Source organism: Amblyomma maculatum, chromosome 3 (assembly GCF_055883805.1).
Source record: "Amblyomma maculatum isolate TAMU_Amacu chromosome 3, ASM5588380v1, whole genome shotgun sequence".
NCBI classification, from domain to species: domain Eukaryota; kingdom Metazoa; phylum Arthropoda; class Arachnida; order Ixodida; family Ixodidae; genus Amblyomma; species Amblyomma maculatum.
Window position 1 is genome coordinate 25,919,255 of NC_139346.1, and position 19,633 is coordinate 25,938,887.

The window sequence follows — 19,633 nt, forward strand, 5'->3', positions numbered from 1 at the left end:
CACAGACCATCTCCGGTACCTGATCGAAACACTGGGCTCCTTTGCTTAAAAGGGCCTTCCCTGGACAGTGGCCCTTTAAGTGTCGTAATCCCATCATCTTTGGCTGAAGGCACCCTACTCTGAAATGGCGAAAGCAGGCTCGTGCAGGTTTGCCTCGTCTTAACAGCCAGCATGCCATTGCAATACCAAAGGAAGAAGTGACACAAGCCGCTTGCAAATCATTTATTGCAATGAATGAGCTTGACCACCGACACGCGAACACAAATGGTCTTGGCTACCTCTACTTTCTTCATAGGTTCACCATGGAAGTCTACAAGGTATGGCGCACATTCTACTCTGTACATATATATAGATCTGTACACAGCAGAAATGTATAAATATATGGCTATGTACTTATACACACAAAATCTACTACGCTGTTCCATTGCCACCAAACAGAAAAAAGCAAAACTCTGGAAACGAACACCCACCTAAGCATTACCAAGGGTTGCACTAAGATGCAAACCTGACAGATGCAAAACAGTCGGCGGGAATACCATTTCCATGCTGCCCAAAATGAGTTTCAACAAAAGGCCCTCAGACAAGCAGACTGACAACAGCCATGTGTGTCCATCACCGGTAAAAGCAGACAGGCACGCAGTGCTTGCAAGTATCTTCCGACATTGTTGTGTCCAAGATTTGCCAAAGGAAAGTTCATTCAGCAGACTACAGAGCCTGAAATTACATTTCAGCAGTCTTGCGCAACTTAAAATTCTAACCCATACAATCTCAGTGTTCGAATAGCCGATAGAGTTATGCCTACTACACCCCAATGCTTATCCTTAACTGTCAGAGACAAACAGAATTTCGAACACATTAGGACCGATCCTGAACCAACCCGATAACACAACCCTTTGTACTGTGAAAACTGCAGCTGCACACAGGTGCTGCCTGAAACATCCACGCTGTGACCTGTGAAAAAAAAAATTAAGTGCCCCATTCACATTATATGTACGTGTCCCGCATAAGCATCCTCCACCCACAGCAATGGGCTGTGGAAAATGAGAGTATAGGCTGAGGATGACAAGAGGCATACAGCATCTCGTTATACACATCCATCACATTTGGGTCGATTCAAATTGCAAGCGTCAAAACCAGCAAATGGCCCAAAAAGATGCTCAGCTACGTCAAGATTAACAAAAACAACTTCCCCGCATTTTGCAGGGCAAGAAAAGTGTAAGTAATGCTTGGCACAGGCTGCTAAAAAAAAAGCTTCCCAGCATGAGGCGCAATGAGTGTGGCAAGCAAGCCTTCGCATTTGTAGACTTGCCTGGATGCACGCCGTATGTACAGAGCAATGGAACGTGAATATGAGCCGCTGGGAGATGGGGGACGGAATGAATGAAGTATGGTACAATGAACCTAAACGGGGCAAGCAAAGTCAGAGGAAAGCTGCAGGCGCGCATGGCACATGGTGCTTGTCTAATAGTTAAGCACAAACCTATCCTCTCTACTGCCTCGCTTTCAGGACAGGAAAAACTCGCCAAGCTGCAAAGATGCCCATTTTGCATAGAAATTTTTTTTTTTTTTAGGAGGAGGTGCACTTCTCTTCCCCTGCACAAACAATAAGACAGAACCTTCAAAAAGCTACTTCAGGCTAGAAATTGGCACAATGGCTGTTATCTTGAGTGGTAGAGTTGTTTAAGGAATGCAATCCTGCAATTTTCTGCATGGGCTCATAGTAGCACATCAAAGAAAAGAAGCTATAATTTGGCGGTTTCACCGTGGCTCTTGCAAGAGAAGGCAGCTGAAAGTAAGAAGAGTTGCCACAAGCTGACCTCAAGACAATTCCACTGGGTTACTTTCAACGAGGCAGAGATTGTGCTTTAGTGTGCAGCGAGGACGATCTGCTGAACAGAGCAGGGAAGACAGAGATTGAGCCTCGAAGCTATATTAATAAATGGAAGAAACAAGCACACACGACCTCCCCTCTCTAAAGCTGCCCCTAAGTTCTGGCGTGGCATCAACTGAGTGTGCTCCATTTACTCTCAAACCAAACATGGCCCTAAACGCTTCTAAACATGCTGTTCTGCCAAGCACGTTAGATGAGATGGAAGGAAGCTTTTGGGTGTTAGTGAAAAACCAAAATATAGAACTTCATTCTCAGCCCTTTACTTCGTCAATATCAATTTTGCAGTCACTGAACCCAATTCGCACTAAATGACTGAGCACGTGGCGAGCATTCTGCAATTAGAAAGACACCGGACCTTCCTGGCACCTGTGAGGAGCTTCTTGTCCCTACAGCAGATTGCAGTGGTAGTGCCATGTCTCGGTACTAGCGGTGTCCCTCTCGATATTTGGGGTAAATGACATGTGGCATCTTCTCATACATTTTAGCAGTGATGACGTCTCGTGAACTAAAAACAAGAATTTGAGAAAGAAGGCTGCTAGAGTGAAAGAAGCGAAGTTACTGCAAGCACACGCCTTGAAAGACACGAGGCTGCCCCTGGTGGACAGTCCAGCACTGTCTCAGCTTTGTGCAGCGAGACGGCATCGCTGTCAGCCTTTAATCTACGCAAATTATTTACACCAGCCCGCAGGGCTCCTTGCTATGAACAAGAGTGCAATAGCTATGACAAAGGCGTCACTCCAAATGAGCCGCACACACAGCCCTGTGATGCTAGCTCGAAACAGCAAAGATCAGGATGAGTTGTGCAATGCCACAGACTTTCAACCATCTTCAGTTTAACTCAAACTGGGTACCCGAACATCAGCGCCACAACATTATCTAATCGACATTGTCCTTGGGCATTATGCAATTTCCAGTTGGCACACTGAGCCCGTGATGGTCAAGTCTGTTGCTTCCACATAAGTAGACTCAAGCTGTGAGGCAGCCAGATGATCGTGCACTATTCTAACACTGCTGCACTGGTGCAGAACCAAATGATGTAAGTGCACCCTGCTGCCCTGGGGCAAAGCCAGTGCAGTAGAGTGCACTGCCTCATTTCACCCAGCGGGCTCTGACAGTGCGAGCCATTAACAAAATTCTGCTGCAATTATCTCTCGCAGCAGCTCATTCACAGCAGGGCAACTGCAGCAGAAGTGTTTTGGCCAATCCTTGAGTTAGCTGACATGCACAAAGCAGGGCACTGGAGTGGCAGAAAATTACTAGCAATTTTCCCAATTGAACGCCAAGTCCACTACGAGTGGTTAAGACGGAGCACATAAGCACTGCCAGCCTGGGAAGGATGTGACAGTTGCTAATACAAATAAATTACTTTCTATAAAATATTGTTATCCACAATGACCAAAAATACTGACAACAAAAATATTTGTCGACAAATAGAGCTTCACTATAAATTCCAGTAATCACTTCACACCTGCAGTACATTTTCGTTGATACTCTGAAGGACACTCCCCCCCCATGACAAGGAGAGTTTCTTGAGACTGCCTGTCATTGACGTGAATGCTATCCTTTGAGTGTAAATGTGTAAATGACTCAGCAAAACTGACCAAGACCAGATCATACATTGGCACCTACCCCTAACCAGCAACTCTGTGCACGACACAGCTTCCAAGGCACGCAGCCACGACAACAAAGGAAGACTGATCCAAAGAGATGCACCCCTTGTTCAGCACAGCAGGCAACAACAGATAAGCCTGCAATGCATTTTGACACAGCCTGGCGCCCTCCTTGAAGTCTGCATGCAAAACACACACTGCATTCACCTGGAACTCGAAGGTGCAAACAAAAATGACAGAAAATACAAACATAGCACCTGACTAAGCAGCTGGACTTTCCACTACCCTCAGAGCAATGCAAAGCTAGGACTGCCCCGTTTTTGATGCCTCATTACCTAGAAATTTATTTTCCTGTAAAAAGAGAGGATCAAAGTGGGTAACTGGGAGTTAGTGCGAAAAGAAAAAAAAAAAACATGGCAGAAACCATGACTAAGCCCTTCAGATTAAGTAGTGCTCTGCAATTCGTGAGCAAACCCCACCAGAGAGAGCTGGCTCTTATCACAGCAACATAAACAAAAACTGAGAGCATAAAGTGCAATGGTGGAAATAGCCTACTTCCAGGTTGAAGTCTCCACCTAGCTCGAATACACGAGAGTACCCCTGAAATGCTTGTACAGCAAAGCAAGAAAATTAACTACTCCTGCAGCCAATGCTAAGCAGGAGGTTGGTTGGTTTACAGGGTTTAACATACCAAAACAACTAATACCTCTGTCACACAGGCACTTTCAATGCCCATTGAGTCAATGGAGAGTGAACTCAATCAGCATTGACTCAACAAGGTTCGCGAATGACCCTTGGAATATGGAGGGACAACGAGAGCAGCCCCGCACTCACCACTTCAAACAAAAAATATCTACTTTAATTTAATTACGAAATTTTACACTAATCAGTTCGACAACTAGGTTGTCGGCAGTCAAAATGATCGCTCAGACCAATGTAAACAAAACGACACTGTTCTTTCATGTTGCAGTGTTTCGCCCATGTTAACCTTTAAGTGCACTTTGCGACAACAGAAACCAAGCAGCTCCACAAGTGATGCAATAATAGCAACTACAAAAGTGGCAAAGATGACCATTCAGCTATTGCAGTTTCCATTGCCAGCGCAAAATGAATGTGATTCTAAGCACTTGGAAAAAAAAGTTGAAAAAAAAAAAAATGCTTGCATGCGAATCTAAGCATCCGCTTTTTTGCAAGGGAGAGTGTAGACTAGACTTCCATCGTGCTTGCTCGCTCAGTCAAGCTGGAGCCATAAGAGACCAGAGGCGATACGGTATCCGAGGCACGATCTTCAATTCTTTCATTGCTGCATTTCGACACAACAGCTGGCGGCGCAGGACGGCAAAAGCCGGCTGTAAGTGATCCCAATTACCCTATCAACATGTCACAAATCTAGATCAGCGGTGATTCAGCAGATCTGGGCAGGTTTCGCAGGTATCGCGGGCCAGCATTTGTTTTGTTTGGTGTCAGCTGTTTAGAATCCGAACGGAAGTCAAAACGAGTTTAAAGAGGGCTATCTGCTGTCACAGCTTCAACTTCGAGCTCTGCAACAGCGTTTGCGAAGGTATTTATCAAATTTGTATGCCAAACAAATTGTTTGACCATTCTCAGTGGCATTATTTTAGATTTCGCAAATCTAAGCACCCCTCCTTACTTGGGTGTCAGGATTGTGAAAGAAAAGGGGGGGCGCTCAGAATTGAGCAAATAAGTAAGTGCGCTACCCCATTTCCGTTCTGCCATTGTTGCCCATGGGTTACGCCAAAAATCCCTTTATAGTAATGTCAGTAGGACCAGCAAAAATCTGCTATATTAGTTGCTGGTGATGGCATGGTCCTGGAGATGATGTTACTAATTAAGCGCTTACTTACTGAGCATGTCTTCTTGCTTAATAAAAAAACCCACTAAAATAACTTCCATCTCTTATCTCTTCGTGCCATTTTTTTTTTATTTATAAGATTTCTTTGTTTACATCTTGTTGAAGTCCCTCTAAGCATGAAGGCAACACGGCTATGGATGCAACCAAGCTTGATTTCGAGTGAAAACCGAAGCCTTACATGAGCAAGCGGTGTCATCTTTCGTTGTTAGTCTTTTAAAAAGGCAATAGATGAGAAATGTCACTGCTTTCCACCACTACCTTATGCTTCGTGCTGCGCAGTGCTGCGAATGTTCAGCCATTTCTTTCCTATTCCTCACTGCACTTTTACTCTCCTTTTCATGTTTGTAGTAAGCTTTATCTTTTTTTTTTTTTCCTACGCACTGCATGCTTTCCCTCACGGCTCCGAAGTCTATGCAAGGTTTGTTTCTCCAGAATGCTGCTAAGCATGGTGGTAAATGCACTGCAAAAAAAAAAAACTGCATTGCGATTCTAGGTAACGCGAGTGCAGCGATGTGAAAGAAACATTTCTTTACATAAAACCGACAAAACTAAGGTCTCTTAGGTGTTAAAGAGGTGAATGGTGAAAGGCTACCCTTCCTCTCCTATCATATAATTATTTGATTTACATGAAAGGAAAAGTGCAGTATCTGTCACTTTCTCCAGCAGGTGCAAGTCTGGAGGGTACACTATTGCTCCTGCCACGTGGCATTCCTTGGCACGCGTTCAAGTGTGGCATTGCAGATGCAGGAACGCTCGGCAAGAACTAATCTTGTGGAATCCCGCGGAATATGACAGGTCTCACACACAACCCTCGCACATCGGATATTGTTCCATGAGCCTAGAAAGGCTTTCACCTTAAAAATGTACAGTCAACTATGAAAGATCAACTGGAATGCAAGTTTCATTTTGCTATATCAGAGCTTTACTGTAACCAAGTTTACTATAGCAGGGTTCTACTGTATACCCTCCTCTGAACATATGTTTAATTAAAGATAGCACTAAATCAAATATTCACCACGTTTTATCCTGCTTCACTTCGCACTTACTCCATGTTTGTTACCAGTGGCAACACCTGTCGGGGACACACCTTCACTGTGCTACAGTCACTGAAGTTTGCCATGTGGCATCAATGCATCATGATGGGTATTGGCTCAATTGACACTGATATTGGCCGTGTGACGGGGGTTAAGGATATGAAGGACGCCATAGTGGAGGGCTCAGGAAATTTTACACCACTTGGTGTCGAAATTTCACTAATGTGAACAAAACAGAAAGCGCTCAAGAAAAACTGCATTTTTCTTTTTTTGCACCCAAAGCTCTCACCCCCTTTTTTTGTCCATAAAAGAAGTGAAAGAAGCTTCCCAAAGGAATAAGGTGAGGACCTCCCCTAAGAACAAGCTGTTCAAATGCAGTGGGACTATAGCTACCACTGGATTGCACCATTTGAGTTGCGAATGTGGGTCCCTGTCTGCCAACTGCACACACTGGTTTATGGGGGTCAGAGTACAAAAAGAGAAAGAGGAAAAGATCAGAAAACAAGGTGAAATTTTTCAAGTGGAAAGTATGCCAAGAGCTCTGACAACACATCACACTTTAAAACCTAGCAGCCTTTAAAGAACGAAGCTCCAAAAACAATACGGAGTTTTAGCAGAATGTTTATGGACCTGCCCATCTCATAGTAAATAACTAGAGCAGTGATGTATGAAATTTTTTTCAGCTAAGACAGAATGAATGGATAGAAAGAGGGTCCCCTTTGAAATGAAGCAGTGGCGAGCATCTGCTTGGTATATTATATAAGAAAAAGAAGCAAAGGGGGAAAAAATAAGACTGAAATGTGGGAGAGGATCTTTGTGAATATTTTATAATGTGCAAAGCAAAAGGCGGACGCTAATACCGAATGTGTAACAAGACGAAGGGAAAGACATGGCGGGCATGCTAGACTGGTTTGCCAGTGTTCGTGCACACTATGCTTGGTCCGCATGCGGGCAGAACAGAGGTGCCATTCTGGCCATGCTCCCGACTGAGTGCGAGTGCAAAGCACTGCTAAAACTTCCTACTGCTTGCATGCAAAAAAGAATAAGAGGCGTCATCCTCCAAAGAAACCTCTCTTTCACTCACCATCTCTTTAAGGACTGCAAAAAAACTCTCCATTGTTTTCAGTACAAAAAACTGAAACAACCACATAAGTAGAAAACAAGATTTAACAGCAGGATGGATCTGCAGTGGAATTCCCATCACTTCAGTATGCGCTGCAAGCAACAACACCAGCATAGAATTCATTACACCTGGAATGCCTATTTTAAAAAATACTGCCCGTTCTCAAAATAATTGCAGACATAATGACCAAAGGAGCTCTTCAAATCACTTAGGTAACACATGAGGCAGTCACATAATCTATGGAATTAAGAGCCAATGGAAGGGCTGCAAGAGAAGCTTCCGGTTTGCTCTCCGAGCTTCTACAGGATTCATGGCAATCAGTTACTGTAAAAATTTTAGCAAGAGAGTCCCAGAGAACAGTGATGAGAAAAGCATCATCTACTAATTCATATCTGCCATGGCCAGTTACGTGAAAGGCATTGCTGTGCCACTAAAGTTTCAAGCCTAGAAATCTGCCTGCACATGCAATCACACTTTATTGGTCACAAACAACAGTGCAGAGATCACCATAGGGCAAAAAGAAAGAAGGCACAAGCAAAGAAAGAAAAGGCAGGTCTGTGTCACTGAAAAGGTCGGGCAGGAAGCCATCACACAAAGCACAGTCATCAAAAAGCAAACCTCTGGCACTGCAAGCAAGCATTTTCCATGCAGTGCAGGCAGAAAGTGAGAGGGAATAGAGCTGAGCTTGAAGATTTGGGGGAGGGAGGACCAGGAGTCCACATCACAGAGGGCCTTGAGTGGCATGGTAAGAAAAAAAAAACAAGAAAAAAAAAAACAAGAGAGAATGAAATGAAGTTAAGTGCACAGAGAAAGGAGTGAGCACATTCTCCCTCTTCTTTCCCCGGGACCCCCAAAAACCAACAGATTCCCAGAAAGGCACTACAGAGATCAGACAAGCAGAGAGAAAATCACCAGAAGTACTGCGCTATGCCAGCTCCACCAAACTGAAAGACACTATACTAAGAGAGGAAGTTTTCCTCCTTCCCTCCCAACAATAGAGGAGCGAAAAAGCAGGGTGGTGTCTGTAGCAAAGCGCTCCGTCCACTGATTGAGAGATGTGAGGGTGCAACTGTTGATCCTTGCTGGAGGTCTCCCTGCATCACTGTCGTGCTGGTTAGGTGCAGTGCCCGCCCATGTTCCTTTCCAGTCTGCAGCCTGTGGTGGACGTCTCCCTCCTCCTCCTCCTCCTCACTCTCCCTCCAAAAAGAGGGTAGTCATCCTGCAGCCCCTCCGCTTTGCCCGCAAAGGTTGGGGGCTGCCAGGCTTCCTCCAAGGCCTCAAGCAACTGTTCACTGGAGGGAGGGAGACGGCAGTTAAGAGGTAACCCAGCAATAAACACTCTCGAAAGAAAGACAACAATGGTACACGCAGACATGCCCCAGAATGGGATCCACATCATCAGCACTCCTTAGACTGAATGCAGTGCCAGGATTGAAATTTTGGACTGATCATTTGATCCCGGCAGTCCCCAAGTTGCAGCAATTTGTTCGCTGCACGCACAGGGTATGCCTTTAACAATTTTTACAAGGCCAATTAGGACACTTCCGTCCAAAAAGACAACAAATCTATTTCTGGACATGTCAATGTATCCTCTAAGCATTTGCCCTCAACCCACTGATTATTGCAGCAACCCTGCATCCTTAAGGTTCTAGTGGTATAAAGCACCCAAAGTTTTGTTAATGGCACCAGTCTTTTTGAGTCAAGACAACACGGATCAGGATATTGAGTGTGACATAAGTGCCCGTGTGTGCCTGGGAGAAGCTGACAGCCCCTAGCAGGCCCCGATTATGGGGACAGGGAACAGGACTGTGAAAGGTTGTCCAAGTCAAATTTACACCTCTTCCAAGTGGCTGCAATGGAGCACGCTGATGGGGCACTTCCGTCACCACAATGGCATAAGGACATTGCAAGAACTGTTCATGGCACCAAGCTCAGTTGTAATCCCATCCATAATCACAAGATCATGATCACACCTAGACTGATAACACATTTCCCAGCTTGCAAGGAAGTGTGTCATCCAACAGTTCATGCACAGAGGATCGACCAAGCCCATCATGTCAATTGCCAAACACCTTATCAGCCCAGGGGAAAGTTTTGTTGAAAATTTCCCCTTTGTGAAACTGCTGCAACAACAGCTGTTCGGTGGGCAGAGAGGCCTTGTCGGCAGCAAAGATCTTTCTCGTTGCCTGCTGTTCCAGTTAGTTTTTTGCTCATACTGGTATACGGTGCATGAACTCATTTTGCAATGCCGGTGACCACCATGAGCGACGGGTTTGCTTAAAAAATCCAAGCCCAAAAGATGAATTTACAGTCAAACCTCGATATAACGAACATGCATATTACGAATTATTGAATATATCGAACTCTTCCGAAATTATTTTGTCAAACACATGTATTTTTAACTTCCCATAGCGAACGCGGTTCGGCATAAAACGGATATTACGAACTTCGCGACGCCAAGCACTACCTCACTTTAATAGCAGGAGGCAGGCTTCCTTGCACTACACATGTGTTGTGCGGCGGAGCAAACGTTCAGGACTACCTCGCAGGCGCTGACAGCGCCACAGATGCCACGACGGCTTCGGCAGTTGACAGCCAAAGAAATCCATGGCCTCCGAGATTGCCCCCACGCGCCTGTTAGTGCGCACGGAGGGGATCTCGGAGGCCATAAGAAATCGTTCGCATCTCACAATCTCACCGCTTCAGCAGCGGCGGCAGCGGCACGATCGAAGGTTGCTTTTGCCTTTTTGGTTTTTGAGTCTTTTGCATTTTTAGTGTTAGCAGCGGCGTGGCCGTCGTAGCGTTCAGCGGAGGCTGCGTCGGTCGTCGTGTCAAGTGTGGTGCGCGAGTGTGCGTAGTGCTGTGATGGCGGTGATCACGAAAAAAAGAGCAGCACTGATGTTAAAGACCAAGCTCAAGATAAAATCAGGGCCTTCAAGGCAGTTTACAAGAGGAGACTGACACTCTTCTCATGAAGCTTCTTATGGAGCAAGACTTGAAGATCGACTTGCTGGGAGCATTGAAGCGGCATCGGACAGCGTGAAAGGCGAAACGATTGCCAACTACTTTCGGCACGCAGGTTTTGTTCCAGCAGAGGCCCGTGCATCAAGTGACGATGGGGACGATCCCGACGAAGCAGAAGCAGAGCTCCGCGAGCTCGATGAGCCTGGAACGATTTTTCGCGTTTTGTTGGTGACATGCCCGCAACAATGACTGTAGAGGACTTTGTAGGCGGCGACGACATTGCGGCGACCACGGCTGTACTGACGAATGCCGAAATCGCTGTGAAAAACGAAGCTCAGGTTGACCCTGCAGACGATGAGAACAGTCCGACTTCACAAGAAGCGCTTGCTGCATTGGATTTACTGCGCCGCCACTGCAGTGCGTTTGCCCTTGTTGAGGGTTTGCAAACTATGGAACAGGGCGTGATACGGAACGCGATCAACACAAAAAAGCAGGCTGCGATAACGCAGTTCTTTGCGCGTAAATAAATGGAAGTGACCCAAGTAGGCACCCTCCGAGTTGCTGTGCCTTCTCTGATTGAATTTCGCTGCTCTCGTATGTATTTTCTACGAAATTTTATATTACGAATTATGGATAGAGCGAACTATTTTCCGATTTTTTAACTGTTCGTTATCACGAGATTTCACTGTAATAGGACACCGAGAAGATATCTATGGAGGGTAAGAAAAGCTGACAGCACCTATAGATGTGGAATTGTTCTGCCGCAAAAATGTTCTCTAGCATTTTTCGCACTACACAAAAGTGGCAGTCAGAAGCAGCCTCTATGTTTATGCCTTAATCAACACACCGGGCTGACCGAGAAAAACAACAGATTTTGTTCCGCCCACGAATGCACCACCATGCCAATCCAGCTCAGCCGAGCACTTTCTTTTTGCCATAGCTTGACTCTAGGGGAGTGGGGGAAGTCGGACGTGCAGCCAACTCCTGCGTGCGTGCGTGTTGCTTTCTTCGCTATGGTCCCTGGCAAGCCAATGACATTCTCTTCACAGTGACAGCACATGTGACCTAGGGCAAACAGAGGTAAAATTTGCACAAAAGGACCAGTCTGGTGGTCGCTGAGAGATGCGGGGATGGCAATTTAAAAAAAATGTTTTCAGCGGTGGTGCTGTGGTTAAGGTGCTCGATTACTGTGCCCAAAGATGCGGGATCGAATCCTGGCCTCGGGGGGGGGGGGGCTGCTGCTTTTCGGTGGAGGTGTAAAGCGTGGCGCACGTGTGCTGTACGATGTCGGTGCACGTTAAAAAACCCCAGGTGGTTGAAATTTTGCGGAGTCCTCCCCTACGGCATCTCTCATAGCCCGAGTTGCTTTGGGACATTAAAACCCTATAAACTAAACCAAACCAAATTATCGGCCCTCTTCTAAGGAGTTTGATGTGACATGCACACTAAGTGAAATTTGCTCCACACAATGCAAACACTTATTTCCTGAACCCCATTTCAGAGTCTTTTTCATCCTGCACAGGCTATTCCGAATATATTAGAATATATTGGACAATATCGATAACTGAACGCAAAAGATGGAGCATGGCTTCAACCTAGTTGTAAGAGTAAAAGCTCGCAAGTTTAGCCTGATTACATTCCCTCTGCTTGGTCAATGCAGCTTTGTGATGGGCTCTATCAGATGCATGATCACATGCAGCTAATGCTCTCCCCTCTCTGCACAAAAGGCAGTCCAAGGCAACGCTCTGACGCTATCCTCATCTACGGCTATACGAGTGTGAGCACGCACAGGACACGAAGTTTTGACATCACATATGGCACCAACAATAACATCAGACGTCAAGTTCAGGCTGAACAGTAGTCATGTCGCTGCTATGATAATGCCTAGGGGTGTGCAAATATTGACACTTAAAAATGTGAATCGAACCCGAAACATACCTTCGAATATTGAATACCTAATCACTGTCGTCTTTCATTTCAGAACTGACATGGTATTTGCAAATAAATTTAAGCGACAACTACAGAGATTTTATACAGGATTCCATATATACACCACTGTTTTTGCACAGGAAGGACCTGCATGAAACCGGGTGGAGCTTTCATGTCACTGCTGAATAGAGTAAATTTTTGCTAATTTGACCATGAAGAGATTAGAAAAAAATGTTCAAATAAGTGAAACCTAAGATTATCAAATGGGCCTGAAAAAATTGCCAAAAACTGTTTGCATCACATTAATTTTATATGACGAATACCTACACAATGGGAGTCTGCATATGAAATCAAACCGAAGCAAGAATAATATCTTTTTCCCAGTTTTCTCAAGCGCTTCACTTTGCGTACACATTTGGGATTGCCCTCTTTTAAAGGGCCACTGTACAGTGTATGACTTTTTAAGCAAAGGAGCCCAATGCTTCGATCAGGTACCGGAGATAGTCTGCAAAATGCTACAGTGATATGCGCGCCGCAAAGCAGCAGAAAATACAAATCAAAGCTCTCTCAGCCTCTCCTTCGGGAAACCAGCTTCTCCGTTCTATACGCTGCCGCTAGGCTGACGTTGGGATAGAAACTACATCCATTGATGCGTCTTGCTGACTGACTGGTGAAGGGTGGGCGTACACGACTAATTGTGTGCGCCGCTCGCCAGCACTTTTTTCTCGCCACCGCTGGACTGAATGCAATGAACGCAGCGGCGTGCGCTCCCTCGCCTGTTTCCTTTCCGCGCACACAGAGTGCCACGCATCACCTCCCGCCAAACGCGGAGGAGGAAGGGGAATTTGGCTTACGGAAGCTAGACGACCGGGCCGGAGAGTGAAAAACCTTTGCGAGGGAACAGGAGAAAAATGTAACAGAATCGGGTGATTGCAGTTGCTGTAACTGCGTTATTATTAACTCTTTTCAAAAAATTTTTCGGCCTTGGATTCTGGGACTGAAGCCTCACAGTCACCAGGGAAGAAAATATTTTCGATCGGAGGGTGGACAGTGGCCCTTTAAAAGGGAAGGTCCCCCTGCACCAAACGGCCCTGTCATGTTTTCAGGATGCTTCACTGCATAGCCTAACAATGTGGTCAAGCCGTAAGCATTGTCGGGAAACTGTGGTGAAATTTTGGCATATTCGGTACAATTCATATACAGTGCAGTCCACTTACAATGATATTGTTACGGACTTGTTCGCAGGCATTTGCGTTGCGTTTGAACAAATATCATCTAAAAGTGATAATATCATTGCAAAGAAATCTCTTGTAGTGATTGCCAATTGGTGTGTACATTTGGGTATGGAATTTAAGAGGCTGGCCACGAGGATCAGAATGCAGAAAGTTAGCGAAAAATCAAAGTTTAGAAAGATCAGATTCGAAATCTACAAGGCCTTTTCAATCATGCAGCAAAAAACCTGCCGAAAACAGCCTCAAAGTGAGCCTAAAGGTTGTTTTTGTTCTATCAGAATCACGTGCCCGTGATAAAAAATGAACGCACGCACAAACATAAAAAATTCGAAGGACTCTGCAGAGCCACTGGTAGGCACTGATTGGTCACACCAGTCCCGTGGCGGTCGGTATGCCCCGTGAGTGGCTGCTGGAAAGCGTGCCATTCCTTGCATCGTCTGCTCCAGTCTCATTTGCCCCGTCTCATTCGCATATGCTTGTGTCGACTGCTTGGTAGTTTGCGAATCCCCGGCTCCTGTTCTGCATTTTTCATCAATCCATCTACTGCATAAGGCTTCGTCTGTGTGCTAGAGATGGAGTGTCGCGTGGTATAGAAGTATAAGAGAGACAACCTGGGCCAGGGGTCGCTGCGCCGCTCTGTGCGCAGCACCCCTTTGAACACCTTGGCAAAACCTTGGACTATTTTTTTCTGGTATTGCAGCCAAAGATACAGACCTGATAATGTATCAGCTCATTGCACAGCAGAATATATTATATACATATACATATATATAAGTCTTCGCGCATTGCATGCATGTACTAGCAACCACCTTGACAATCAGATGAATACCAAAACTTTAGCAGAGACAGACCGTATAATAATGTCTGGAATCTGAGAGTGAAACAAAATGACTATGATAGGGGTGCGTCGCCATGCCATCTGTCTATGCATGCAAAACCCCAGTGCGGAAGTTTCAGAACGCGTCACGCCATGATGTCGCTGGCCAGTAGGAATAGCAAAGTGCTAACCGGAGATACCGTATTTACTTGTGTAATGGGCCCATTTTTTTTCTTTCCAACAAAATTTGACGTCAGCTTGTGGGGAGGGCTCAATACGCATAAAAAGTTTTTTTTTTTTTCTGCAAGAGCCATCCATTCTTTCACCCATCAATCATCAAAGAAAGGATGCGGTCAACTGCAATCATGACACCTGCTTTTAGCATCGTTTACTTCAAACGGCGTTTGCTGCTATCCACCGTTCAAGTGATTTTGCGCCAGTGGACAGCACCCACCCCAGTCACTGCGCGACAAAGTGAACATACTGAAACCAGGCTTGAGCAACCGTAAAATTAAAGCTGCAGAAACAAGAAACAGTTCCGCAGTTTTAATTTTGCGATGTCCCACCAATTGGCATAGTGCAAAGCTTTTTAAGTTGTGCTACCGGACAAGAAGAGCAAGCCACCGCCAGCACCATTCATGTTAAGATCACTGGCACTCTGAAAAGTTCGTCTATCTCTCTCCCTTCCCAAAATTAGAGCTAACGTCAAGAAACATGGCCATCTTGGCGTGCCAAGAAATGCGATGAGGTATCAGCACTGAAGTAGGAGGTGGGTTCATTATGCTAGTAAATATGGTACGCGTACGTGACGCCTGAGCAAAAGATTGCTGTGCTCAAGGCAGCCGCGCAGGTGTGGCGATGCGAACACGCAACAGCATCCCCGTTCAGAAAGTCCCTATATCAGCTGATCTGAAGAGTATAATCCCCGTTTGCAAATGTATGATGATGATGCCAGTGGCGTCATCCAGCAGTGGCTTTGAGTACTAGGCACTGAGCTTGCTCTTTGCTTTGCGCACACAGAGAAAAATTAAGCGTTCACATCCATTTGCTATCACACATTATGCTCCTGGTATACAAAAGAAAGTCCGGTGCCCTTGTTAGCGCTACTATTGCTAAAGTTTATTGCTTACTTCTTGAATTCGTAATTTACAAGTGTTCCATGAACCTGTTACTTTTTTGGACTGCTAAAGCATGGGAACCTTGACGTAACGAAATTCTCGATTTAACAAAATTTTCAGCTGCAAGTAGGACTTTGTTATATCGAGGTTGGACTGTATTCGTATTCGACATTTCGAGTATTTGCACACCCCTAGTTCACCGCAACAGACATAGCATAGATAGACATCCCAAAATGACCAACTCTCACAATGACCTTGCATGGCTCCTCAAGGTCGTTTGAGTAACAGCCATTAAAACCCCAAGTAACAGAGCTTATGCTCTAAAAAGCTCCTTGAAAATCCCACAAAAGTACAGCACCCGTGAACCCGTTTGTCAGACCCGACAAAGTAAGCATCCAATGTATCGAACAGTATCATGCCATTAAAGTGATCTTCTAATGACAATAGCACTAAATACTTCACATAACACTGACACTAATGACATGCATGAAGCAGGGTCAGGCTAAACAAGCTGCGTGAAGACACCCTAAAATCATGAAGCTAGGAATGTGCCATGTGATCAAGCGAATGGCAATGCCATTTTCCACAACACATTAGTAGCATGCAGGGAAGTCAGCATTCTGTACAGCACGACCATATGGGGAAGCTAACTATTGCTGGTTGAACACTACTGGCATGGCTTTAGACAGACTTTCTTCGCACGTTTTGCTACCAAAGGTGTTGCAAGAACCGACTGGACCTGAAAGTTAATGAAAGGCTGCTGTGTTTATAGTACACCGGTAATGCAGTTAGCAGATCTTTCTTGGCTGCATAGCCGATAACATCGAACTCATCCAGTGTGCACGGCTTACGTGAATTTGAGGCAAATTCTGCATGCCACAAGTGATTTGCAATGGTTGTTGCACTATCCTCCCACTGAACATCCCCGAGGAAGCAAATGGTGTGCAAGAGTACCGCGGCAGTTGGCTCGTGTAGTGTTGATCTTTAAAGCGATTCTAACCATGCATTTTATTGATGTATTTTCGATGCATATTCGGTGGTGTTTTTTCACGCTTCCTCTGATCTGCTTTAGTTTTTTTTCTCCCACAAGTACCTTTTGTTTGTAGGGCCACTGACACTCTCAAGCTGTTTAACTAGCTTTTCGTCTGGGGTCCATCCTTGCAGTATGCATCTGAAGGGTAATCTAATACATTATTATTAATACAATACATCCACCTTGTATACCCCAGCAGGACTCAACAGCATTCTACAAACACAGTTGCAGCACATGTGAGCTCTGATCCCACCCTGATCCAGGGACTGCCACAGTGCTGTGGTGTTTGCTGACATCAATTACATACCTGTTACAGTTGCCTGCCCAGGAACCAAACTTACTTTTCTCGCAAGACGCTGGCATCCTTACAATAAGTTGATTCGTTGGAATCCTTGAATCCCGACTTGTTGTCATCTCTAAAGTTCCAACTTTTTCAGCAAGCAAAATGCGTTAATTTTAAAGCCAGCGGTGTACAGGGCATGCCCGTAAATATGTAGGTTTGACTGTTTGACAGGGACAGATCAACAACTCGAGGCACGGAATGGACACTGCCATGAAACATGGTCGAAACACTGGTGCTGCTGACTGTGCATAGGTCACATGGCCCTATTTCTACTTTGCATCAGTTGTAAGGATTAACCGACAGATGGAGCTATGAGTAGGATAGTTTTTGGTGGCAACTGCAGGCACTTGATCATCACATCATCTACCAGCCCTGTTATCAAAATCAGGGCAGACCAGTAGCCAAGAAAACGGATCCAGTCGAAGGGGATCAGAATTCCCTCCTTACCTGTCCCCTTCCTGCAGGCGGCTTGCCCCCTGCTGCAATGCCACCATAAGGGAACTTCTTTTTGTCGGCCGGCTTGAGAATCTGCAAGGAAAGAGAGCCAATCTCAACCATAGCACACTGCAAGCATCACAGCAACAGCACTGACAATCACAGCGGCCCCTAAAGCCTCGTCAAGGGCTTCATGCCCCTCTCCATTTAGTAACATTATTACGACTGAATATTTCTACTATCAAAGCAAGTAGCAGTGTTTGAAAGCTTTGAACATTTTTTCAGTTTGAGAATGCAGAAAAATGGATGACTAGAAGAAGCATTCAGTGGCATGTGTTCCCCCTACACACTTCAGTGACTTCCATATAGTTGCACCCTTTTGGAAGTTGGCACGCGCCGTGCCCGCCATGTTTTACAAAGTCTGCCTTCAATGGCTGCAGAGTTCAGCACTTCACCGACTAGCGCGCGTGATAGGAAAAGGCCGAGACGTGAAAGCAAACGTGGTAGGAACTGCACTCTGCTGGCTGTGCAGAAGGCCCAAAGAAGATGACAAGGAATACAATACACAACTAGTGCCCTGATTAAGGTGAGCACACCATCTGGTTTGATCTTGCTGCTCCAGTGTCGCTGGAAACCAGCTTCGAAGCAGGCGGCAGCTTGTGTTCTAGATCCTTCGATGGTTAAAGTTAAGAGGATAGATGAAACGCTAATTATGTTAGGTTTTTTCAATGAGAAAGCCGGCACTGGGAAACATTCCGATGCAGGCACACTGTCCTTGCTGAGAACAAGACTATCATTCCCCTGTGTTCATAGTCTTGAGCATAGGAACACGGCCGAAACGTCTTCTGGTGCATGCCTTTGATGACTTTTCTACTTTCGCAATTATGGGTGCCTCAGGCTGTGGCCTCCTCCAGCAGTAGTAATATGAATGGGATGAATGCACATTAATGGGTGCTCAGTGTAGTCACAAGACTGTACACTGTAAAAATCAGATGCGACACATTCAAAACTTCAGTCACACTTGCACTCTGAACTGCATGACTCTGGGCACCACAAGTGTGGATTAACAATCATCTCCAAAAAATATGTCGAAGACTACAGTCCAACCTAGATACATCACACATGTAAAGGAACCATGAAATAAGCATGAATTTGATACACTCATGCTAGCAGCTTGCTTCCTGCAGCGACGCGCCCGCCATCAGCATACCAACAGTGCATGCTCGTGAGGTACACCCCCACGCACTGACCAGCACAGTAACCCCTCGTGCCACGTGTCAAAAAGTGGAGGGCACATTGGGCTCAGTGTGCTCATAAGCCATTCCGTGGGCTTATATTGGAGCGTCAGAGACCATGATGCACAGTGCAAGAGCTGTTGAATATAAGGCTCGCATCAAAGCTGCAGCAGACGGTGTTTTGAGAAAAGCTACCACTAATTACAAGAAGTCCAATTCTGTCACTGGTGCACAATAATAACCCACTTAAAATTAGTGTACAGTTGAAAAAATCAAGAAGAAAAAATGAAAAAAAAATGAGCATGGGCAGGACATGAAGCGCGAAGAAAGGATAACCGATAGCTTAGGGCAACAAACTGGATTCCAAGGGAAGGAAAGCGTAGCAGGGGGCGGCAGAAAATTAAGTGGGCGGATGAGGTTAAAAAGTTTGCAGGGGTCAAGTGGAGGCAGCTCGCACAGGACCGGGTTAATTGGAGTAATATGGGAGAAGCCTTCACCCTGCAGTAGGTATAGTCAGGCTGAGGATGATGATGACGATTTCTGCACCACCTTTAGCAGCGAAGCAGGTCATACGAGACCTGCTGCAAGCCTTCGGTAGGTTAGGCAGGCTATCCGACTGATTGCTGCATTGAATGCTAGCTTCCCAGCATGACAGCAGTGCTGTGTTAAAAAGGTGCATGTCGCGCCAAAGGCCACTTTCAAGCCGGTTTGGTACTCAACTTGCCCTGCGGTTTTGCTGCATTAGCACTGCCAGTAGGTGTCTAGGGACGCTCCGCCAAACTGGCTTCATGCGCGCAAAAGTCTCTTCGCAAGTGCTCGCGCTTGTTGAATCTGCTTGTGCGTGTGTTTGGTGCTCACGCTTGGATTTCCGTCGTGAAAGAAAGCTGTCTTGCACGTGCTCCTGCTTCTCGCTCGCGCTTCACCAACCAGTTGTAGAAGATAAACTCGCACTTGGACGAAGTTGTTGGAGTGAATGTGCAGCGATATACACTTCGA

General features: G+C 45.7%; 1 protein-coding gene across 1 annotated transcript in view; it reads right to left on the reverse strand.

Moving 5' to 3' along the window:
• Positions 1–208: 208 nt before the first annotated feature.
• The window catches only part of LOC146194374 (serine/threonine-protein phosphatase alpha-2 isoform), a 46,434-nt gene continuing 27,009 nt past the window's right edge, over positions 209–19,633 (reverse strand). The window contains exons 4-5 of the mRNA XM_084597381.1: positions 17,415–17,495; positions 209–8,823 (exon numbers count right to left, since the gene is read on the reverse strand). Coding sequence (XP_084453507.1) covers positions 8,821–8,823; positions 17,415–17,495 — 84 coding nt within the window. The 3' untranslated portion in view covers positions 209–8,820. The remainder of the gene's footprint in view (positions 8,824–17,414; positions 17,496–19,633) is intronic.